This window comes from Colias philodice, chromosome 1 (assembly GCF_061535455.1).
Source record: "Colias philodice isolate Cphi_HAF_F1 chromosome 1, ilColPhil1 Martin Lab GWU primary, whole genome shotgun sequence".
NCBI classification, from domain to species: Eukaryota; Metazoa; Arthropoda; class Insecta; order Lepidoptera; family Pieridae; genus Colias; species Colias philodice.
The window spans coordinates 2,893,567-2,919,527 of record NC_143086.1 but is presented as its reverse complement, the minus strand read 5'-3'; the positions used below and the strand labels follow the sequence as shown (position 1 = coordinate 2,919,527).

General features: G+C 33.7%; 1 protein-coding gene across 1 annotated transcript; it reads right to left on the bottom strand.

The window, feature by feature from the left end:
- LOC149491046 (calaxin-like) lies at positions 1-20,574 on the bottom strand. The gene is made up of 5 exons (XM_089698862.1): positions 20,454-20,574; positions 17,079-17,148; positions 12,126-12,306; positions 11,024-11,134; positions 1-186 (listed from the first exon to the last, which is right to left on the bottom strand). Exons 1-5 carry the CDS (start codon positions 20,572-20,574, stop codon positions 1-3), a joined length of 669 nt encoding a protein of 222 aa, XP_089554988.1.
- Positions 20,575-25,961: the final 5,387 nt, after the last annotated feature.

Genomic DNA, 25,961 nt, shown 5'->3' with positions numbered 1-25,961 from the left:
CTACATTTTTCCCCAATTAGGACACCACGTGGCGAGAAACGCGTACACGGCCGGTCGCTCCGGCAGGCAGTAGCCAAGGCTCTCCAGGAGGGACGGGGTCTGAGTGACAGACTTGTGGAAGTCCTCGAAGCTGATGACACCGTCTACGTCCATGTCCATCCGCTTCAGCATTATATCCACAAATTCCTGGAAATGGAGAATAGTTTAAGTTTAGTGTTAATGGATCATGTTGTTATGAAAGAAATAAAGGAAGAAATACGTTTATCCTAGAATATATATAATACTAGCTTTCCGCCCGCGGCTTCGCCCGCGTTTTCAAAGAAAAACCCGTTCCCGTAGGATTTCCGGGATAAAACCTATCCTATGTCTTCTCGGGTATCAAAATATCTCTATACCAAATTTCATGCAAATTGGTTCAGTAGTTAAGGCGTGATTGAGTAACAGACAGACAGACAGAGTTACTTTCGCATTTATAATATTAGTATGGATATAGAATCTAGCGCGGTTAGCGTTCTACGCATTAGCTAATTTTGTTTACGCTACGCCAATCATTACGCTGCTATACTTATAATACACTAAAACAGATCACGATTCAGTCTTATTCAATAAATGTTCGTTTCAGTTAAATCTTTACTCTTAAGTATTTTAAGGTCACAAAATATCGTCTTATCGATCTCATAAGATCGTATCAAAGATTACTTTGTAAAAAATTCTGAATTACAGTCATTTTTATTTCAGTTCACTTTGAATGTGTTTCACCTTATTAAAATCAGAAGGCGCTCTATAAAACGTCAATTAACAATGAACAACGAATTATTATAACACAAATACATACAACACTCAAGCAACAATGCATCTATTAATATATTTCTATAAATTATAAAATATTTCCGATTTCACGCGCCAATTATTGTTCACCTGACCCTAACCTGTATACGCGGAGGTCAGTGTTACGCTACGACCGTAATCCTCAGCAGATTGCTTATTCATATTATGCTGGATTCAAAAATGAAAATATGCCATTCATTTATTGATTTTATTCCGGCAATTGAGTGAACAGGCTTCTTCTGGGTAGACGTGCTCCTAAATAGATCGCAACACTACATAACATGAGGCAGGATAGACGGTCAAACATCTACCCATTTAATATAGTATTGGTTCAATTATCATGTCGCTTACGAATACCCATACCCGCGGCCCTTAAAGTGGCTCGACAGAACAGTCAAGTTTTTGTTGGTAGACATCCGACATAACCCGCGGCTCCTTCCCCGGGAGCGGTGGGTACCTATGCAGGAATTTCCCACTAAAAGGTTTCAATTGTATTATTGTTAGTTTCAATATTAATGTAAGTACGTACATTATGTTATGGGAATCGATTTGATTTTTATTTGGCCTATCCGCTGTCCCATTTCAAAAAAACTATGAAAGATTTCGAAATAACTCACAGCTCGATCTATGGGGGCCTTGGGTTTGCGTGAATTTGTCCATGGCGATTTATTGTAAAATATTCATTATATGAGTTTATGTTATAGTAAAATAATTATTGTCAAGTAGTGAGATACAAACCAAGCTAAATATATATATAGCTATATAAGATTTATATCTTTAACTATAAATGCGAAATACCCGTATCTGTTTTCCGCTGAACTTCCCAAGAATTTGCTACAGACGGAACCTCGGATATCGAATAAGGCCACTTTTCTCGGAAACAAGACTTACAGTGGTTGAAATAAGAAATAGAAATATAGGCGACGAATATCTGGCAATACCACTAATGCACAAGCGAAGCCGTGGGTGGAAGCTATTTCTTTATAGAAATGACAAAACAAAGGCTAAGGTTTAGATACATTTAGGTATTGAACCGCAATCCAGATAAGTGTATCTTTCACAATATTAAGACATCTGGGAGATTATAACTGCAAAAATCGCTTTAGTGCGAGTCTGATTCGCGACTTTGAGGGTTCCGTACAAATAAGCTACGGTAGTTTAAGCTTCAAGCTTTAACAGACAGACATAATATGGATAGGGATGATAGACCGACAGACAAACATTTTACCTTTTAGGCACGGAACTCTAAAATTTACAGGTCATAAAACATTAAAACAAAGTGATGTGGAGTTTCACGGCCGCTATAAAATATAAAGTAGCCTAACTTTTTATAAGTTATGTTAGATGGATTTATGTAGTTTTTAATCTGGTTCACTGTTAAATGTTTTCATCACAGGGAATTTAACAAGGTTGTTTAATAAAATAAAAGATGATTAGTTTATTTATTATTTTTATAAATAACTAGCGGTCCGCCCCGGCTTCGCCCGTGGTACATATGAAAAATAGATGTTGGCCGATTCTCAGACTTACCCGATATGCACAGAAAATTTCATGAGAATCGGTCCACCCGTTTCGGAGGAGTATGCAGACTAACATTGTGACACGAGAATTTTATATATAAGATTTTCCCACAAAACCTATTAAAATGTTTTTCATATATTAATACTAGTGCTCCGCCCCGACTTCGCCCGTGGTACCTACATATGTTTAAACTATCCTATCTCTCAAGTTGGATCGTACTGCACATGGTGTGCGAATTTTATTATAATCGGTTAAGTGGTTTAGGAGTCCATTGAGGACTAACATTGTGACACGAGATTTATATATATAAGGATTGTATTATTTACGCTTTGTATAGGTGTGCAGAGACAAAGCTATAGATGAGACTAGTATAAAACAAAGTCGCTTTCTCTGTCCCGATATCCCTATGTAATTATGTATGCTTAAATCTTTAAAACTATGCAACGGATTTTGATGCGGTTTTTTTTAATAGATAGAGTGATTCAAGAGGAAGGTATTAGTATATAATTTATTAGGTTTGAGACAAAGTGGACAGACCGCGGGCAGAAAGCTAGTAATTTATAATTTGTAAGTTTCAAATACTTTACTACTCTTTTTAATAAAAGCTTCCAGAATTGGGTGTTGAAATTCTTTAAAAACACCAATGGCTCCGATTGAGCAATCTCGGTTGATTAAATGAAATTTTTTATAAGTTTAAAGGACTCTTGCTCAATTTTTTCTACTTTTAAGAAGAACCTTGGAGTTTGAAGGTAACGTTTTTCTCACTTCTAAATATTGTATCGCGAATCTAGTAAAGTTCGTAATACGTAACCTTTCCTTTTATTGACAAGGAGCCTTTTATTATTTGTAACTTTTATATATAAAAAAGAAATAGTTTCATCACTTATAACTCAAGAAAATATTTATACAAAACAACAACTGAAGGGACTTTTTGTTTAGATTTGAAAAACTACAATAATGGCAATAATGGACTACAAACTACAGTAATGGACGCGTCTTTCCAAACTATACAAGGCCAGTACGCAACGGTGTGAAACTAATCACGTATAGTTTGGAAATAACTTTTTTACAAAGTTCTTCTAATCTATACAACAGCAGTACGCAAATACTCGCGTATATTTTGTAGTGAAGTAAGTAAGAATAGCGCTCCAAAATATACAGCGCCAGTACGCATGCGGACTAATCGTGTATGTTTAGGAGTAGGTAAGCGCGGCGTCTTTCCATTGCTCGCGTTTATATTATTGTATTGCTGTTTTGAAATCTATTATTAAAATGCGTGTGTATTGTGTATATAATGTTGCATACTGATCGTATATTTTTTGTATCGAGGATGCTTGTGTCTTCGTTCCCGACTATACTGCACGACTTACAATAATTGACAATAGTGTTAAAATGTAAGAATCTAATAAGTCCAGAAGAAGACGGTTGCGAGGCGACGGAGCCCCGCGAAGCGGGGCTCCTATTTTTGTGTAGTTAAAAAAACACGAACCTAACCTAACCCATAGGTAACCCTTATATCTGTTACCTATTTATTTTTCTAAGTTTACCTAATAATATTTTTATTCCATATTTTACTGAATCAATCAAGAAGAATAAAAGTAGATAGATATAGCTGTACAAGTCTTTGATTGCCTATATATTTATTATTTCGCTCAAGCGTAATTTGTGTAGTAGCTTTATTTAGTTATACATATTTTGCGTACTGATCGTGTATAGTTTGGAACGAAGAAGCAAGCATCCGCGTTACAAAGTATACACGATCAGTACGCAAAATTCGTGTATATATTGTAATAACAAACTTAAAAACAGCATTACAAAGTATACACAAGCAGTTTCCTATGGTTGCGTTCTGGCTATGTATAGTTTGAAAATACGCGTAATGGACACAGGGGAGCATCGGAGCATCTAGTTATTATAATAAATAAACATTTCATGTTTCAATTAACCAATATAATTTGAAATTATTGTACTCTTTTATTTAGGTTGAGTTGTTCAAAAGGGAGTGGGAATACCGCTAGAGTAAGTAAAATATGTTTCACTTTATACCTTGACTGAATTTATGGAAATATATTAACTTAAAATACATTTCTCAACTATGCATGATTCACTTACTCCACTCACAATTATTTTAAAGTGAACTTCGTAATTTAATTAAATTATAAATTTCACATTTAATCTTTCCAACGCGAAGAACAGATAAGGAAAACTATATTAATTTTCAAAGTCTGAGATCAATGCATCTGGAACAGTTATCAAGAAAGTCTTTCATGAATCTTATATAATATTATAATCATTAAACTATTACATAATTGATTCATTCTATTTTACGAAACAAGTTATAAATTATAATATCGTAACAGAACTTCATTTCCTTGTTACGCACGCTATCTACAATCTCTGCGAAAAACACAAAATTAATATTAGCGCCATCTATTGGTCTTTATTTCAAACGTTGGGAAACTGAAAAGCTCTCGTTCGCAAATGTTCACGGACAAATTAAAAGGTGGCATTAATTTCTGGAGTAAATAGAGTAAGTAACAGATTTTAAATTATCCGGTATTATTCCTTTAGTATTATCTTAGGATCCCTCAAGAAATTATAATAACATACAAACCTACAAGGAATGAAACGAAAACTTTTCCGTACATAGATGAAAATATTATCATAATAATTATAAAGTGGCAACTCATCGTTTTATCTACAAAATGGCCGGCCTGTCAAATTTAGTTCATAGCTTCGCCGTAGGACTGATTTTATGGCGCATATTCTAGGTTTAAGCCTGTAATAGTACTGAAAATTCTACTCGGCACTAGATGGCATACAAGGAAAGGTTTTATACTTCCTAATTAGTTGGAGGTAGATTTATGTGTCCAAATATAATATGACTTTCATTATTCACAGTGAAACTGACTGTAGGGAAATTATGAAAAGGAGGGTACTTTTTTATAATACCTACATTAAAAAAGACGTTTGGCACTCGGGGACTGCCGCGGTAAAGCGTGAGGTTTTTTCGTTACGGAATTTCTAGATTTTCCCCCCTATTCGGTCCCCGCGCTCAAGGCCCGCGATAGAAGCTATGCAATATCTTAAAAATTCACAACCGATTATATTAACTAGTAATAATTAAAGACTGTGTATATCTGAGAATGAAACAGCTTGATATAATTTGAGGATTTGTTCCGACGTAAAGTATTTTCACCATCAAACTCAAACTTAAACTCAAACATTTATTTATTTTATTCAATGAGACTTCTTCTAGAAGCACTTTTGAAACGTCATTACAATATATTTTTAACATTTACCACCGATTCGGAAAGCGGTATCTACAAAGAAGAACCGGCAAGAAACTCCATAGTTGCTCTTTTAAATCATGTCAGTTTTACAATTTTATTTTACAAGATACATAATATTTAACATATACACAACGATACATATCACTACATGGTACTTATAAGACAAAGTCGCTTCCCACTGTCTCTATGTATCCTTAGGCGCGGGTCAAACACAAGCGGCGCGGGCGCGGGCGTGCCATAAGCGCACCTCTTGAATCTGTTTTGCACCACGTCCTTCTTATACATTCAGTGCCGGATTAGCCACGTAGCAAGAGTAGCAAATGCTACGGGCCCCGCGACTCGGGGGGCCCCGCGGTCTAATACCTGTCTCTGTCTGACCGTAAAAAATATCAATTTATAATACACGTACCGTAAAAAAAATACACGTACCTACCACGAGAAACGTTGGTATCAAAATCTACAACAATAATTTAAAATTTTACCACGTTTCTACAATTGAGCGCTGGCTACACCAAAAGTTGTGTTGTACTGCTTGCACTGCGCTACACGCAAGTTGGTAGCACGGCAAAACAAACAGGGGAATCCCCTGATATTGTCATCGAACGAGCTAGTCGTAACAACCCGATCAAATAAAATAGGATTCTATCGACTATCAAACCTTAGATTACAAAATAAAAGGCAGATGGAGCATGACAATCATCCATCGCCCTTATCAAAGAAAATACGAAATCAATAACGAATACGAAGGAACCTCCGCCAGTGCTATAGCGATTATAGTGTCATGCAATACGTCAAAAGGGGTTTGCTATTTTAGTAAAAAAATGCTGTCTTGTGATATTAAAACGCTGTAAAATTTGTTCCCGAAAACAAACAAAAAGATAAAACATCGTTTTACAGGTTCTCTGTAGATTATTTGGCTTATTTAATTTTGTATATGTTACCGGAAATGTATGAAATCAAGGAATTGTATACAATTCCTAGGAAATGTGTACAATTCCGATACCATTTAGGAAATGTATAAAATATTGTTTAAAAAACTATTTAATGCATGAATATCCTAGGAAATGTATAATCTTCCTAGGAATTGTATACAATTCCAATATCGTATTAGGAAATGTGTAAAGTAAATGCTTTCTGTAATAAAACACGTTGTTATTTTTTTTATTATAGCTCTTATTGATACAATCGGGTAACAGTCATACCGTAAAATTGTAATAATATTATGTTCATATTATTATCTTACTAATTAACATTTTAAAAATCAATTATCTAACATTTAACGTAAATATCACAAAATCTACTTATATTTATTCTTATAAAATCAAATTTTCAATTGGCAAGTAATCAGTCCCCTCGTCCCGCTGTCCCCGCGTATATTTGGCGCAGTCGGATTGTATAATCCGCCGTATTACATTACGGCTAGCTGTTTTAATATGCCGAAAATTCGTCTTTTTCCAAAATTCTACAAAAAGACGGTCGCGAGCCGACGAAGCCCCACTTCGTGGGGCTCCTATTTCTGTGTAGTTTTAAAAAACACGAACCTAACCTAACCCACCCCCTTATCCAAACCAAAAATTTCTGATTACGAATTATCGGCATAGTTACTACAAAATGCCGACCGTTTGTAAACGGCCAGATTATATACAATTTGCCTGCGACATATCAATATCTTAAATGTTTTACATTTCCGAGCTATTTAGGAAATGTATAGATTTCCTAGGAAATGTGTATAAAATAATTTATTTCACACATTTCCGTGCGATTTTAGGAATTATATACATTTCCTAGGAATTGTATACAATGACGGATTACATACATTTCCGGTAACATATACAAATAATAATTTTACATATACGAAGGAATACAAAACTTCAACGTATGACGTATGCTGCCAGTATTTTGAAAATGAATTTGCCATTTTTATGGGTAAAACGGTAAAATGGTTAAAAGATCTTCGAGGTAGTGCTGTTGGATTTATATAGGTAATCATTGTAATTTTGAAACATTTTTTTTATGTAATTTATTTAATTAAAAATTTATCGTTTATGTAACAAAAGAATTTTTACAATATTATAAAAAATTATCATAATACAAATATTTATATTTAAATCGCTGAACTGCTGAAAACAGATGTGGCTACTGTTATTGATAGCAAGAAACAAGAGTCTCTGGAACTGCAATTTTATAAACTTTTATGAAATAATTTCTTAGAATCGTGTTTCCCAAACGTAGAAATTGCCTTGCGCATTTACTTGTCTCTCATGATCACTAACTGCAGTGGCGAACGTTCTTTTTCAACTTTAAAACGTATTAAAAACGAGTTAAGAATGAATATAGAGTAATTTGCTTAAAGAAGTCGATAGTGAAAGTGTTATCTAAATTTGCCCATATTAAATGCAGAAAAGTTTATTTGTAATAGTTTTGTTTTATTTAATACCCTTTAACTTGAGAAACTATAGCAAACGAAGGGCCTCTTGACAGAATTTGCTACAGGCCCCGCGCTGGCTTAATCCGGCACTGTATACATTTTGTATGAAAGAATTTTGGAAAGGCGTCGAGACGGCACGCCACGGTTGTCCACGGTTGCGCCACCTTTCCAAAGTTATTTCATACAAAATGCCAATAGCGCACCCGATGCATGCCGGCAGTGCGCCCGATGCGCGCCCGCAGTGCGCCCGATGCGCGCCGCGCCGGTTGTATATGTCCCGCGCCTTAAATCTTTTTAACGCTACGAATTTTGGTGCGGTTTTCTAATAGATCGAGAGGACGGTTTTATTATATTATAATTTATTAAGCTTTTGTACATTTTGCCGTCTGGGAGCTTTCGACGAAAACATCGCCCTTTGAGATTTATCAAAATAATGTATGAATGTATTACAGTTGTAGTAATGAATTGTATCATATACAGGTCTACAGAAAAGTCCGGGACAGCAGATAGGATAACATACTTATATCCATTAAATACTTAGAAAAATATAAAATGATAATTGGAAAGCTGCTTCCACAAAAACAGTATTATAACTTAGCAAAATTAAAATAATGCGCAGCGAAATTTTAATTATTTTCTGTCCTCGTGTTTCGAACGGGCCTTGCCTCTCGTTCAAGAAGGGGTGGATGTACAATGTTGTTTTATTGTGAAATATCTACATTGTGGACACCTGACGAAATGAGCACGAGTCAGTCATGTAACAAAAGGGGTTTGGGTAAAGTTAGCGTCGTGATGAACTTTCGCGGCCAGTGATGAAACTTCGATATTTTGAAAGAGCAATATATTGTGAGCAAAAATTATTCTCGTCACAAATCTCTAACCAATGTCGGAACGGAGTTTTTGGTTTTGTATTTGTCATTTACCTAGAATCTAGATGATCTATTATAATATTCTTCTGAGTTTTTAAGTTTCTGTTTTATATATTTGAGAATTCGTAGCAATCTTGACTTGATTCAATGAATTAGATTAAGTTTAGGTTTGATGTTTATAGGCATTATGTAAGTAGTGTAGAGTCATTTAAGGAACCAAAAGAGTTTTTACTTTTCTATATTTGCCAATAGGCATATTCGCCAGTTGCTTAAGAAAGCGTGCAAAAATAGACAATTACATATTAAAGATATTTGTTTATTATTTAGTCACACTTTTTTTTATTTTTTTTTATTGTTTGATAGGAAAGCGCTTGACCACTATCTCGCCTGATGGAAAGCTGAGATGTGGCCTAAGATGGAGCGCGCTTTCCTAGAAGGTACCTGTTCACTCTTTTCTTGAAGACCTCCATATTGTACTCGTCGGGGAACACAGACTCAGGAAGCATGACTCCGAGATAAAAATTTAGCATAACATAGAACAAAAAAAAATTGTAAAATTACTTTTGTAAGTGATGCGTATCTAAGGGCGGCCGAACACGGACCGCTTCAAGCAGTTGAGACCGTCCGTGTACGACCGCCCTATAGGTTAGTTCATAATATTATCTGACGTAACTTAAAATAGGCCCTAAACTGACTCAATTTGGGTAATATGTCCGCAATTTGAGATAAATGCATGTAATCCGGGTTTCCACTTAGGTACTAATAACGCCTGCTAAAATGGATTATCGCTATTAAATAATTACGTAGGCTGAATATATAACCGAGAGAAGTGGTGAAATCTCGGACTTAAAATCGATGAGTCCGGGGTTCGAGACCAGGCGAGCGCGCAGGAAATAAATTGTTTTTCAATTTATCTGCGCATGTTGTAACATCACCACTGCTCGAACGGTGAAGGAAAACATCATGAGGAAACCGACATGTCGAAGAATCAAAAGTTCGACGATATACGTCATCCACTAACCCGCACTTGGCCAGCGTGGTGGATTATGGCCTGTACCCTCATAGGAGGACCGTGTCCCAGCAATGGGAACGTATATAAGCTGATGATGAAGATGATCATGATGATGAATATATAACCACTACCTGCTCCAATTTTCTCTTCGGAAGACGTTTTAAAAGTTTTCTAATTATAATATTGTACTTAATAATAAAAGCGGTGATAAATGCAGAAAATCATAAAAAATATAAATAAATACGTTTATAATAAAATACTTTTAAGTAAATGAACGTAGATTTCAACTTTAAATGTTTTCAAGCTCGATAAAAATAGACAATAATACAATCAGGTATCCATTTGGACCATACCACTTTACATGTAATAAAATCTCTAAAAGCGTATCAAATGTTTGCATACGGAGAAGGTTATTAATCCATTCAGTAAACCTAACGTGCGATCTGCTCAAATTCCATGTATCGATTAGGCTATTACGTATTCGATATTTACATATGCAAAGTGAACTATTAAATATTCTGTTTCCTTAGTACATCGGTTTGAGTATGCGTTACAATTTTTAGGATTCATTTTTTGACTGCCCCATGAGCACAAAAAATCTGACTCTGACATGTATAGTTCTCTGTACCCCCTGACTGACATAACCCTCTAAAGACATAAGTTCTCTGTACCCCCTGACTGACATAACCCTCTAAAGACATAGTAAACTTACCCGCACTATTTTTTATGAAAAAGTAACTGTAGGTTAAAAGCCGGCAGATGCGCAAATCATCCATTTTGAAAGAACTCTTGAGAAACAAGGAAGAAACCATTTATAAGTTACAATCAACCATTGCAAAATACATAACTGGCGCTTTTCCTCAAGTTACGAGGTTATATACGCGAACAGAATTTTTCAATAGGCAGGTTGTTACATAGCGAGCACCCTCGCTCGCAGCTTTCCTCGACCGAGTCACGTTGACCAAACGATTTCCTATTTACCTCGCGGACACGGCTTTTTAGGGTTCCGTAGCCAAAGGGTCAAAAAAAATCTCCCTTTATAAAATTATTTCTAAGCAAATATTATAAGCACCTTCACAGCTTCTTCCACGTCGTCATCCCGCGAAGCCTTAGAGATGCTTTTCTTCATACACTGATACATAGTCTCTCTCCGCAAATGGCCTTCACCCAAAAGGTCGTAACACTGCAAGACATGTAAAACATCAATGCAATCGACAAATCAATTAAATTACAGATTGTTGAAATCATAAAATTACCTTCGTGCAAGGTTCTTATTTAATAATTCACGCTAAAGAGCTTCAGGAAAGTCAAATGATCAACAATAAACGTCAATCGGTACGATTTAGGGTGCACTCACACACATCAGTCACCGTCACGGCACGTCACCGGACAGGATTAAAAAAAAATATGTATCAATAGTTCTAGTATGACTCTGTTCCCACACGACAGTCGCCGGCACGAAATCTATCAGTGACGTCCCCGGTCAGGCACGTCAAATAATCTTTCCATACATGTACCATACTTTTATCCCCACTCACCCGGTGCCGTCACGTCTCAGTTCAGTCAGCGTCGTGCTACCGTCAATTGCTACATGTTCTCTAGCGTGACACACGTCTAATCACTGACTAACCTGATGTATGTGTTCAATGATTCAGTCAAACCGGCGACGTGACTGACGGACAACATGACGGTGACTGGTGTTTGTGGATACGTACACAAACCGTCACCGATCAGTCATCGGTGACTTGACGGTGACTGATGTGTGTGAGTGCACCCTTAATGAGTACAAGAAAAAGGTCAGTCGGATAGAATATTAAGCATATTTGCTTTGACTAGTGTTATGGTTTCATTTTTTATGTAACTATTTCTGACGGTTTGTTATAATAAACTTTTCTTATATTATCTTTAAAGCAAATTGCTTTTTACGTTAAAATATTTAACACCTATTCATTTGAATAAGATGTAATTAATCATTTAAAAGCTCGTCTATCAAATTCGAAGCAATTTCATTGGACATTCCAGACCAAGTTCTAAAAGGTACGAAATAGGTTAAGACTCCAGTTGACTCGCCAAAGTTATGAATCATACTAATTAGTGCTTGAATTTTTAGTATTTAAGTAGGTCTTAACGTGATACTTTTAATTGTAAATTCAAAAGCATCAATACAAAATCACCGTAAATGCATAAGAAATGCGCTCCTCCAAATCGCCGCGTAGGTACAGAGACATTGCCTTCGCAAACGTTGCCATGGTAACGTAGGGAGAGGTCCCTCTGTCCAGGGCCACCATAACTCGCTCCATCATATAAGCGTCCGTCATCCCCAACCCGGTATGGAGAACATCCCTAAAGTGCGCTCTGAAAAAATTATCAATTAGCGATTGAATATTAGAACCGATACGGACATAATCCGATTTTAAAATATATAAATATAAAACGACAAAGAGTTATTCCATGATACATCTAATGTAATAGGAGCTTACAGAATGCAAATGCTAAAATTCATCCATTAGGATAATACCATTGTGCTGCCAGGTGAAATACGAGGAATCACAATGGACATGTTCACAAAATTCTATTTTTTAATACTCCATCTCAATTAATGGTCCGGGAGCCAGCAGCAGATTTTATGACCAAGTTCCTCTCAAGCGGTAATTAGTAAAATGCATCAAAGTATAGTATTATGAAGCCTCGTGAACGTCAGCTGGAGCTCGGTTGGGGGGAAGAGCGGTTGTAGCCTCCCGTATCAGCTGATGGTTTTTCCACCAAGATACAGCCAGCTGACATATATATTTATCCACAATTACATATAAGCTATCATCAGGTAAATTTTTGTTTGAGAGGAAATAACGGAAAATAAATTTTTCTTTAAATTTAACTTTCATGTTCGAGACACCAGCTGACGTATAATACACCATGTTGTAACCAGCTGACTATTTTTTTTCGTTGAGATATTGGGTTAGCTACAATTTGACAAATTTTTAGCTGAGAGGAAATGAATGTATGAATGTATTTTTTTTCCTATGTGCGTGGGAGGCTACAACCGCTCACCCCCCCCAACCGAGCGCCAGCTGACGTTCACGAGGCTTTATAATACTATACTCTCATGCGTCTGACGAATTATTATCTCTTGAGAGGAAATAGTTAACCAAATTTGCACCTGGCTCCCTAACCATAATCCGATATCCAACGTGATGCTAAAACGCATATTGCTAATGAAATAAACCAGTCGCAAAAAGCATACGGTCTAAGCTGATGGAACTAGATCCCGTATTCAGAGAATAATTAGATCAACAAATGGTATTGAGAATTGTAAACTCTTTCTGTTGAGATATAGGATATCTTTGTGGGAATAAATATCTAGTTTGAAATTACGGAAATTGACTTGCATAATATTATTGATAGATAGTTTATAAACTCAGGTAACTCTGTCAGTCTGTCTGTTACTCAATCACGCCTAAACTACTAAACCAATTTTCATAAAATTTGGTATGGAGATATTTTGATACCCGAGAAAGGACATAGGCTACTTAGGCCCACGGGAACGGGAACTATGCGGGTTTTTCTTTGACTGCGCGGGCGAAGCCGCGGGCGGAAACCTAGTATTATTATAACGTAGGGCGTTCTGTAGGTAGTACCTAAGTAGAAGAAAACAACAACAATATACCAATTAAAATTTTAACACGCTATAATATATAAGCGTGTTAAAATTTTAATTTTCCCTCGTCTCTTTAGTGACTTAATGAAACAAATATTATAATCCCCGGTATTTATATTTAGGCACTACGATAATTATCCCCGGACCAAGCCTTTGGGATAAATAATATTTGTATCAAAGTTTCACGACGAATCAATAATTGACAGATTTACCTGCACTAGCTCATGCGATCTGCTTGCGGGATTTACACAATTATCTCTTACACCTTTTTTATATTGAGTTTCACGTGAAACCCAATTTATTAGGTATAATTTTATACCGGCTTATAAACGTGCATTGATAAAATGTTGATCAACAATTTTTTCAGAAAAATAAGGGTTAAATTCATACTCTTTATTAAATATTAATAAATTTAGGTAATAAAAAGCATAGAGTGGGTACTGGATACCTACCTAAATAACTAAATTTTAAGTTATTTATGTAGGTAAGTAGGTACATTATGACGTCAATTATTATTTAAATACTAGCGGTCCGCCCCGGCTTCGCCCGTGGTACATATTTACGTTTTCTCTACATAAAAACCATCCTCGTACTTCAAGGAATATAATAAAAAAAGAATTATCGAAATCGGTTCAGCCGTTCTCGAGTTATGCGCTTACCAACACATTTTGCGATTCATTTTTATACAGGGTGTACCAAAAAGTAGTGATGAACGGAAGCTGAGAGGTAGAGGACCTAGAGGGCTATCCGAATCACCCCCATGTATGTAATGCGATTTTTCATATTTTCGGAGTTATGACGATTTTTTCAATTTTTCACCTATCGCCGAGTACGATGATATTTTCACTCATGCTGACGTCAATGATTGCGGAAGATGCTTGATTTTTTTTGTGTGCTAAGCTGAAAGATAGGCCAATTCAGTATGGTAACATTTACTATCGTTAGATCTTTGAATGGAATAAAAAAAAGAATGAAATGGCAAGAAAGATAAAATTACCCAGTATGTTCACCACTTCAAGGGCCCGTAAAAAAATAAAATCACATAAAAAAAGTTTTCCGTTTGACTTTTAAAAACTTGCTCTATCTATCAGATAGCTACCCTGAAAATTTCATTTTATTATTCAGAAGGCTTCAATCGAAAAATTTGAATCTAAATGTGGTAAGTGCAAAAATTGAATTAACATGATGATCATTAAAACCAATAAATAGGTGTTTAATTACCAGAAATTTTTAAAATAACCCCGCTGTTGCTCAATGCAAGTGCGACATCACCGTAAAAAGTAGTCTTTTAAATGTCTGAATGCCCTTTTATCATTTTTAATGGTTTCTTCTGCTACTATGAATTTCCGGGTTATTTCGTCCAAATTGTGGCAGTCTCTCGTCTTTGTAGTATCCCCACGGAAAATAATCAATAGGGTTTATGTCCGGGGACCGTGCAGGCCAGGCTAAAGGGCCAAGATACCCTGAAAGATGGATTGGTCGTTGCAGCCTGCGCATGCGCCGGTGAAGCCTGCCTTAAAGCCTGGCCTCCACGGTCCCTCGACCTAAACCCCATTGATTTGTTTCAATGGGAATATTAAAAAGACTTCGGCTACTTGAGAGAATGCCACAATTTAGACGAAATAACCCGGAAATTCATAGTAACAGAAGAAACCATTAAAAATGATAAAAGGGCATTCAGACATTTAAAAGACTACTTTTTACGGTGATGTCGCACTTGCATTGAGCAACAGCGGGGTTATTTTAAAAATTTCTGGTAATTAAACACCTATTTATTGGTTTTAATGATCATCATGTTAATTCAATTTTTGCACTTACCACATTTAGATTTAAATTATTCGATTGAAGCCTTCTGAATAATAAAATGAAATTTTCAGGGTAGCTATCTGATAGATAGAGCAAGTTTTTAAAAGTCAAACGGAAAATTTTTTTTATGTGATTTTATTTTTTTACGGGCCCTTGAAGTGGTGAACATACTGGGTAATTTTATCTTTCTTGCCATTTAATTATTTTTTTTATTCCATTCAAAGATCTAACGATAGTAAATGTTACCATACTGAATTGGCCTATCTTTCAGCTTAGCACACAAAAAAAATCAAGCATCTTCCGCAATCATTGACGTCAGCATGAGTGAAAATATCATCGTACTCGGCGATCGGTGAAAAATTGAAAAAATCGTCATAACTCCGAAAATACGAAAAATCGCATAACATACATGGGGGTGATTCGGATAGCCCTCTAGGTCCTCTACCTCTCAGCTTCCGTTCATCACTACTTTTTGGTACACCCTGTATATAAGATATAAAAAGATATATTATAATAAGTTTGAATCAATAGCACTCTGATATAATCATCTTCATCATCTATTCCTAAAAGCTCTATAAAAATGTCTGATGTCTGTTACAAAAGATCACGCATTCATTTTTCGATTATTTTTCAAGTTTTGGGAAATAAAGCGTATGGTATGGTAAGCGTAGCGTACACATTTTTTTGTTCTCGGATATAGATCCATTACTCGTAGTCCTCGTATGTTCTTTGTTTTTACATATCTTCCATGTAAATAATATTTAAATACTTTTATTTGTAGAATTATTGGGCAATGGGCATGTAGTTCAACGATTTCTTACTCAGAAATGAAAACTAAAAGCTCATGAATCCCGTCAAGCTTAAGGAAAGGAAAATAGGTAAGTTTGACCGCGTTTTCATGAGCTCGCCTTACATCAAATAAACTGAAATTCAATGCAAGTATAAATAATATTTTACTACTTATGTAGTTTATAAACAAAGTATGTTTATGAAAAGATTTATATAAACTAAATACACTAAATGTTTACAAATCTTTCTGCTTTGTTGTTGTCGTTTTTCATTATATTCATTAAAAAGAAATGTTGAAAATAGTGTAATAGGGTTCAGTAAATACAGAAATAGCTTAATTAATGTTTGAAAAACAACAATTAATTGGATTAGTGGAAAATAACAAACTGATTATAAGTAATGGCAGTTTTGTAAACAACTGATTTTCTATGTCGGAAAAATATTAAACATTACTCCCACTATCCATTAAGTATCTTAAATGATGAACTAGAAAATGTTTTGTCTTCGTATCTTGTAATCATAAGTATATTTTATATTTGAACAGTTTGAATTTTGAATCCACGAGGTTTAGGAAGCAATAAATTGTTCTATATTTTTAATGAACTTTAATAGTTGTAAAATCTTTGTAGTTAAAAATGTAATACCAATACAGTATTAATTTTTTTTATTTCCCCATACACAAGGGAGGGTTCTCAAGTCATAGCGCTTTTTTACATTTTATTCTATTAATCTGGAAACCTAATTGTAGTTGCAAATTTGTAATGCGGTTCACTCAAAATTGATCGAAAATGTTATAAGTAAATTTAGAAATTCTTTTATTTTTTATTTTAGTTAGTTTTTTATTTAGGTATTTAATTTTTAGAAACATTCCGTTTACCTTGATATTAAATCCGACCCCGCCGGTTTCTCGTCGCGCTTTTGTATTTTGAAAAATATCACCATTATTTCTGCGAACCAAAGAAGAACATATAATACATCATCATGCATAAAAGGAACAAAATTATGACCCAAACGAAGTTCTCCATCTATTTGCTTGTAAAGAGATGTTTAAATTTCAAAAGCATACAGTGAAATGAGGATCAATAGCTGTAATATGAAGCTTTATACGTAACTAGAAGGTCACAATATTTATGTATAATACTAGGCTTGCACTACGAATGCACTCATTTAATTAATTAATGGGGTGGAAAGACGGACTCTACATGTCCATACTCGGCAGCTTAGTGAGTTCTCCTTTTTAATTATCTCGTCAAAATTATTTATTCAAAATTGAATTGGACATTTCAAAGTATGGTTGTAAATGTGAAATGCAAATATGGTAAATGCATGTTAAGGAGGCATTAAGCTGTCAGCCCAAACCACCATTAGAGCGTTGTAGGACTTATTTAGTTCTTTGACGATTTACCTTCTTTAAATATACATTTGCTTAAATAGTAGGTGGGTATGGTGGGAAATATTGATGTTTATTTTTCGTCGAAGATACATTTTTGAATTATGCAAAATACGTGAAAATTATTTGAATTGTTTATTAAAGGTAGAGCTTCTCTTCCACTTTATTAATAAAAGTACCACAATAAAGGTTTTTTTTTATGAATTTAAGTCCTAAAGATACTGAAATATAACACATATAGGAAACATTAAATTTCCTTCGCGAAATATTACAGATTTTTAATTTAAGGAATTTTATTCAGGGTTAGTCAGATTTATTGCACTTTTTATATATATTCCTAAAATGATTATCTCACTTGAAAATAATAAACTTGAAATAAAACTTCAATTGTGTAGTCTCTAATTAATTGGATAAGTAAGTAGGTATTACGGCATGAGGGCATTTTAAATTTTATAGAAGGGAAAATTACTAAATTACCAAATGCTCATATATTATTCACCATGAAAAACTGCAACGTGTGAACTGAAGGTAACTTCGTAGTATGAGGTAAAAAGAATTGTTAAGTAGTTCAATATCCGTTTATTACATTCGGTTTGATGTCCGTCTTGTTATTTCTGTTTGGGAATAAATCTTACATTGAATATTTTCTTATTTTCTTTATATTTTCTTTATATAATAGAATATTTTCTTTATTGAATAAATCTTGATACAGGTAAAAACATGGGCTTAAGAATGTGGTATAATATACCTTATATTATGTCTTATCTTTTTTTTTTACTTTTAATTTTATACTTAATAATATTTTCCTTTCAGTATTTGTGAAAAACATCAAATATTCCTTTTGAAGGTCTTATCCAATGTGAAGCATAAATACATATAAGTTAGTTATCAACAGTTATGATAATACCTAAATTACTATCCGTTGACTGTCTTCAAAGTTGCAGGCAATTTTCTAATCAATAATGCCTTCTACTCCTTCATAATGGGGTTTGGTGCAAGAAAATATTATGATTATTCTTACAATTATAATATGATTTTATTTCAAAATTTACAACTTATTAAACTAATTTGAAAAGAAAGATGTTTACGAATTATTTTTTCCTTGATTAAATTTCAGCACATAAATGAAGATATGAACATTTTAACGGATTCATTCTATTTTAATCAAAACTTTGCATCAAACTTTGCAATATTTACCCGCATTGCTCCGCTCCTGTTGGTCTTAGCGTGTTACAACAACGAAGGAATTTTTCAAATCGGACCAGTACTTAATTTCTGAGTTTAGCGCGATCAAACAAACAAACTTTTCAGCTTTATAATTTTACTAGATTTCCGCGCGCGGCTTCGCCCGCGTTTCCAAAGGAAAACCCGCATAGTTCCCGTTCCCGTGGGATTTCTGGGATAAAACCTATCCTATGTGTTAATCCAGATTACCCTCTATATGTGTGCTAAATTTCATTGTAATTGATTCAGTAGTATTTGCGTGAATGAGCAACAAACACACACACATCCTCACAATGTCGCATTTATAATATTAGTAGGATAGGATAATAGATAGAGATAGAGATAGAGAAGTGATCCATTGAAATGTTACATTTTTTAGGCCTGACCTTGAGTTTTTTAGAGGACGCAATTTTATTTTTTTGATGTGTAGGGGGGGTCAGTGTGAAGCTAAAACCAAGTTTGTGGGGTCGCCACCCTTGTCCCATGGCCGCCATCTTGAAAATAGCGGTTGAAATGGTTTTAACGATATATCTCTTAAACTATTTATCTGATAATAAAACAATTTTAACATTATTTGTTGCAAATTAAATTCTCTACAACTTTGATTCAGTAACTTTTTGTCGTAGGACTATAAATAAAAAAGTTATAAGCGAAAATGTTCAGAAATTAGAGCTATATATTTTTCAATAAAACTTTTTTTTATCATTTTACGAAGAAATGATATAAGACTATTTTTGTAGATTGTTTTTCGAGGAACAACTTTTATATACAACATTTTTTCATTACGTCAATAGCTAAGGTTTAACAGCGCTCAGAAGTGAGTACTATTTTTCAGTAGTAACTATACATAATAAATTGGCTATTGGCTCTTTTCCCAGACTCCACAACAACGGAAGCACACTGCAGAACATTTCAGCCCTGCTTTTCGACGTAAAAAAAACACACTTCCAGACTCTACTTCCTGGGTTGTGGGGAAAAGATTCAATAATTAATTATTAATAATATTGTAAAATTAATTATTAAAAATATTATTATAACAAAAATAAAATAATTACTGGTGACAAATTATTATTAGTACACACATAATATATCGTATTCTGTATAGTAAAGAGTACTTAAAATAGTACTCACTTCGGATGGCTGTAAAACCTTAGCTATTTACTTAATGAAAAAATGTTGTAAATAAAAGTTGTTCTACGAAAAACAATCTACAAAAATGGTCTGATATAATTTCTTCGTAAACTTATAAAAAAAAGTTTTATTGAAAAATATAAACATCTCTAATTCCTGAACATTTTCGCTTATAACTTTTTTGTTTATAGTTCTACGACAAAAAGTTACTGAACCTAAGTTGTAGAGAATTTAATTTGCAACGAATAATGTTAACATTGTTTTATTATCAGATAAATAGTTTAAGAGATATATCGTAAAAACCATTTCAACCGCTATTTTCAAGATGGCGGCCGTGGGACAAGGGTGGCGACCCCACAAACTTGGTTATAGCTTCACACTGACCCCCCCTACACATCAAAAAAATAAAATTGCGTCCTCTAAAAAATGCGACCCCAAATGTAACTTTTCAATGGACCAAAGAGATAGAGACTATGCCTAATGTACAGAAGTTATAACCAAACATACGTTCCAACTCGTCAAAAGTAAAATGTGTGTCTTTCTGTATCTCCATCCAAATAGCTCCATGCTTTTTGCGAAATCGTATTTCTTCCATGGGGTCCAACGCTGAATCTAGTGAGGCCGACATTTCTGATTTTAATCTCAAAACGTTTTGAATGTTAAATTAATTTTGTTACAAAATAATGTTTGACAGATTGACTGTAATGTTTATGAATCGAAATCTATATAGTATGCATAGAGAAAAGTAATTATATTATGTCAAATTATTTATGGCTAGACGTATCATAGACATGGAGGTTTAATTATACTAGACAATATACTCGATTGGTTTTTAACTGTGGTTTTTAATTTATTTGTTACAGGCCCACTGACCTAGATGCTAGTATATTCTAGAAATGAATTAAATTGAAATATAGAGTGTTCCCGTGGTAATGAATACGATAAATTACCATATGAAAAAAAAAGTAAATATAATTTAGTTAAAAACTAGGCAACTACTGTAACTATTTCCTTAGTACAACTATTGGTTACCTACAAAACTTGTATCAAATTGAAATATTGGGTATTATTATTGAATAATATTCACTTTAGTTACATAAAATATAATTCCACATCCTGTATAAACTACAATGCAACTAAGGACTATTTCACTACACGTTTTAAAACGCTAAACTTGAAGCCACGTTCATAAAACGCTATCCGTCTCTATCTTGCGTGCTGCAAGCGCTATGAATCTGAGGAAATTAGAAGGTATCGATGCGATTAATAAAATATGTAAATAATAGTCCACGCTGTATGTAAAAGGACATATCTATAGCTAATAATTCGAAGCGTAGCGCGTCGGAGTTAGATGCATTGTGACGCCACAGTTTGCATGACCTACCCGACCAATTAGAATTGTTCCCGCCATAAAGTAACGGTTAAATCGCGAATTTAAATATTCCAAATGTATCGACGGCCCCTTTTTAACACTACAGATAGCTGTATCAAAATTGTGATTATCATTATCGTATTGCGTAAGTTTTTGGTGTTTTTTATTGCTTGTTTATTATAGATTATTATTTTGTTTGTATGCTTTTACATTTGAATGCATAATATTTTGCATATCAATATAAGCAAAATATTATGTATTATTATTAATTAGATTAATATTATATTTAAATAGATTTACAACACCGCCTAGAAACATAAAATCTAAGTTATGAATCACATTAGAGCTTAGAAACTTTATGTGTTGTTGTGTTTGATTTTACGCAAGTAAATATTAAAAACTTTTTAACAGATTGTAAACGCGATTTATTCATTTACAGCGAGCGTAGTCACGAGGAGACAGATCCACGTGACCACGCTCCTCGTAAAGCGTTCGAAATATTGGTTTGAAAAATATAATGAATAAATCGCGTTTAAAATCCGCTAAAATTGTTTAATTTCTTAGACTTTCTTAGAGCTAATTTTTATTAATATGTGAAGGTAGATAACAACAGTTCAATAATAAAATATCACTTTTTTGTATTAAATCAATTATGTTATAATGAAACCTTTCCTCTATTAGATTAATTAGAAATTTTTCATCGAAACTGATGTAACAGGAAAATTTGATTCATTTTAAAATTTATTAGTTCGCTAACTCCTTTGATAGCTTGATTTAATCAGATTCCCTGTTATCTTGAAGTCTGTAATAATAAAGATGCCTGTAAGATAAATTATTTTCCATCACAAAGTCTATGGAATTTCCCTTTAGATGTGGGTGCACTTATTTTTCCTATCTTGGGCGTATATTAATTGGATTTATTTGTATTTTGTACAAACAACTCTGATTTTTTCAGTGTAATCAACGAAATCGGGAGATTGTTAACGATGTTTATTTTCGTCTGAAAATAAATAATTATATCGAATCAAACTGTCAATAATTAATGTAAAAAATCTTCTTATTTTATCTTTGGCAATAGAAGTTTTTTTTTTAACTTCCTTTCATATTTAATAAATCTAACATAGCAATTCTAATCTCTGTCCATTACAAATTAGTCAATAGCTTTCTACATTTTTGTTTCTAGTTCCTTGTCCTTTTCACTACATAGTATAAAACAAAGTCGCTTTCTCTGCCCCTATATCTTGTATGCTTAAATCTTTAAAACCACACAACGGATTTTGATGCGGTTTTTTTAATAGATAGAGTGATTCAATAGGATGGTTTTAGTATATAAATATTTAGATTTTAGACAAAGCGGGCGAAGCCGCGGGCGGATGGCAAATTTTCCTTTATCCTGTCCGTATATGTAAAACAATGTTACGTATTGCATTTCACCATCATGTTCATGTTACAATGTTCAGAATATTTCATACTTCGTGATATTCACTTTTCATTGTGGACTTTCGGATTTCTGACAGTTGAATAAAATGTAGGAACGGTTGTCATTTATCGATATACGATATTGCTTCGATATTGTTATACAAATATCCAGTTTACCAACTTCCCAACGTCCTAATAATAGTCAAAAAATGCGAATTAGACTATAATTAGTGACTCTATCGGGAACGCGTAAAATCGGCCCAATTAAAATGTTGTGTTTTATTAGAAACTAGCGGGCCGCCCTTGCTTCGCCCGTGGTACATATTTACCTTTTCTCTACATAAGAACCATCCTCGTACTTCAAGGAATATAATAAAAAAAGAATTATCGAAATCGGTCCACCCGTTCACGCGTGATGCCGTGACCAAGGAAAACGGGTTTCATTTTTAACCGACTTCAAAAAAAAAATGAGGAGGTTATCAATTCGATCGGTATATATTTTTTTTTATGTATGTACACCGATTACTCCTAGGTTTCTTAACCGATTTACGTAATTCTTTTTTTGTTCGATGCGGGATGGTGTCGAATTGGTCCCATTATTCGGGTAGGCCCCGTAGTTTTTATTTTATGAGCATTTTTAGCAAGTAACTTTGATTCACTTCCCGGTAATTGATTGAGCTGAAATTTTGTATACGTATGTAAATTGGATAGCGATGAAACATTATCATGACATAGAGCTGATTTGATGATGGAATCGGAAGGTCATATTGGCTATGGCCATCTTCCGATTCCATCATCAAAAATGGAAAAAGTTCCTATGAACTCAGTAAATATATTGATCAATTTTATCGAGATTGGGCTCGTTTGATTCGTGTTGAAAAATACACTAAAAAGTATTAAATAAAAATAACTGCGTTAAAAACAACCGACTTCAAAAACAGAAAAGTAAAAAATAAAAAAGATTTGATATTATTAATTACTACACATTATTTAGATGTGCTATTCACTAAAAAGGTTTGATGTCGGTGTACGGGCTTAATACTAAGTGCTTAGTGTTTGGCACCGACTTCAAACTTATTTTCTATTTATGAAGTCGGTTGTTTTTAACGCAGTTATTTTTATTATATACTAGCGGTCCGCCCCGGCTTCGCCCGTGGTACATATTTACGTTTTCTCTACATAAGAACCATCCTCGTACTTCAAGGAATATAATAAAAAAAGAATTATCGAAATCGGTTCAGCCGTTCTCAAGTTATGCGCTTACCAACACATTTTGGGATTCATTTTTATATTATAAAAAGATATAGATTAGGTATCATTAATAATGCAATTGTAGATAATATATACTAAACATAACGACTAACATTTTCGCGATATAAATAGAACATGTGCTATTTTGATTCCCTCTTTGTCATTAAATTTGTATGCGTAAAATGAATCGACCAACCCTAAGGCCTGTTACCCTTACCTGTTATCTAAAGGGGTGAGACAGGGAGACTAGACGCGCAGGATACCTGTTAACTAAATTAGTATGTCGTAACATTATAAACAGTTTCTGTAGGGTAAATCTGATATTGACTTTCCAGTGTTTAGCTTATTTTTGTAAGCTTAGAGCTTTTATACTGTTTATGTATTCTTTTCCTGGAATCAGTTTATATGTAACAAACGTAGATATGTTTTGGGAATATCCAATAACTAAAATAATACCTTGATACCTAATAATTATTATGAATCTCTCTATAGATTTCTATTGAAGTAATAGTTTTTTTTTAATACGCTTTTATTAACTTCCCTTGTATGTAAGTCTCTGTTTGTATGTTACCATCTCCTGAATAGATTTTGAATCACTTTATGCGGACAGATTTAATTAAAATTCTGTACACTTAACAAGGATATGTGACAATACAATAATTTCATGAGTTCTTATTAAAACAATTCTTTATTGGACCTTTTTTGTACAATTTTAGATATTAAAGCGTGGTTTAAATTTTTTTTTTCAGGTATTCTCATAAAACGTGTGCTCGATATATGGAAGGAGCCAAAAAACTAGATGGCCTGCGAAAGGATACTGGGCTGGAATGTGATTATTTGTCTCTTTGGTAAGTGATAGATTATATTATTATACTAAAAACATTATTTGACTCTATCCACGCTATTGTTCTATAACATACATATTGATTATAGTTATATCTCGCTTTTTTAATAGTTATTAGTTGAAGTTACAATACGGTAAGGTAAGTTGATTATTATAACATTTTTTTTATTGAATATGGGTTATTAAACTGTCTGTCTTTAATCTATTAAATTAGATTTTATACCTATATTATACCTATTTTATATTAGGTTCTGAATAGTGACTATTTGATAATTTCGTGGCTTCGCCCGGTTAAATAAGAAAAATAAAACCAGTGTTTGTGTCCTGTGTGGAATAATGTAGCGATCATCTAAATTGATCCAGTAGTTTCAGAGGTTATATTTTTAATATCAGGTATTCGCAACCAAATAAAATTTATCAACTGAATAATCTTTAAACCAATCCAACCATGATGTATTTCTATAAAGATATGTTAACTACTATGTTTCTGAATATATATATATATATATATATCTATATAGTATAGAATATAGATATTCAGAAATTTGTAAGAAACCAACCAAACATAATAAACTGCGTTATACAAGAGAATACACACTCAAACAAAATGTATATAAAAAATTAAATGTTCACATTTTAAAATCAAAAACAAACGCTAAATATATAATTTGAAAGGTCGTCGTAATTTTAAAGAAATTTGTACTTCTTCACTTATTTAGAAAAGTTTTCCATTCAGTACAAACAACAATGTTTAACTTAAGTATTGCGAGAAATCTTAACAAAATAAATTCATTATACCGAAAAATATAAAGGGTGACTGATGAAAAAAATTGTACCTACTTATGTTTTGGTTTCGTCATTTCCCATTGTTTGAGGTGATTCTTTACAAATGTTCCAAGTCGTGGTTCCGAACACGCGTATTTTTCAAGGCGCTCCTGATAAACATTTTGTAAATTCAAAAAGTTATGGAAAACACGGGGGCCGAGACAAATGACATAAAAGCTAAGAAATAGAATCCGCTATCGATACAAATTAACATAAGCTTATGACGTTTTGCTAAGATTCGGTCACACTACCAAGTAAGTACCAACCATTACTAAAATGTCATGAGCTTATGTCAATAATTAGA

Coding starts and splice junctions, on each gene's coding strand:
- LOC149491046 (XM_089698862.1), bottom strand. CDS start 20,574: ATGTCGGCCTCACTAGATTCAGCGTTGGACCCCATGGAAGAAATACGA. Junction 17,149..20,453: donor TACTTTTGACGAGTTGGAAC/GTATGTTTGGTT, acceptor TTTGGTTCGCAG/AAATAATGGTGATATTTTTC. Junction 11,135..12,125: donor GCATTTCTTATGCATTTACG/GTGATTTTGTAT, acceptor CATGTCTTGCAG/TGTTACGACCTTTTGGGTGA.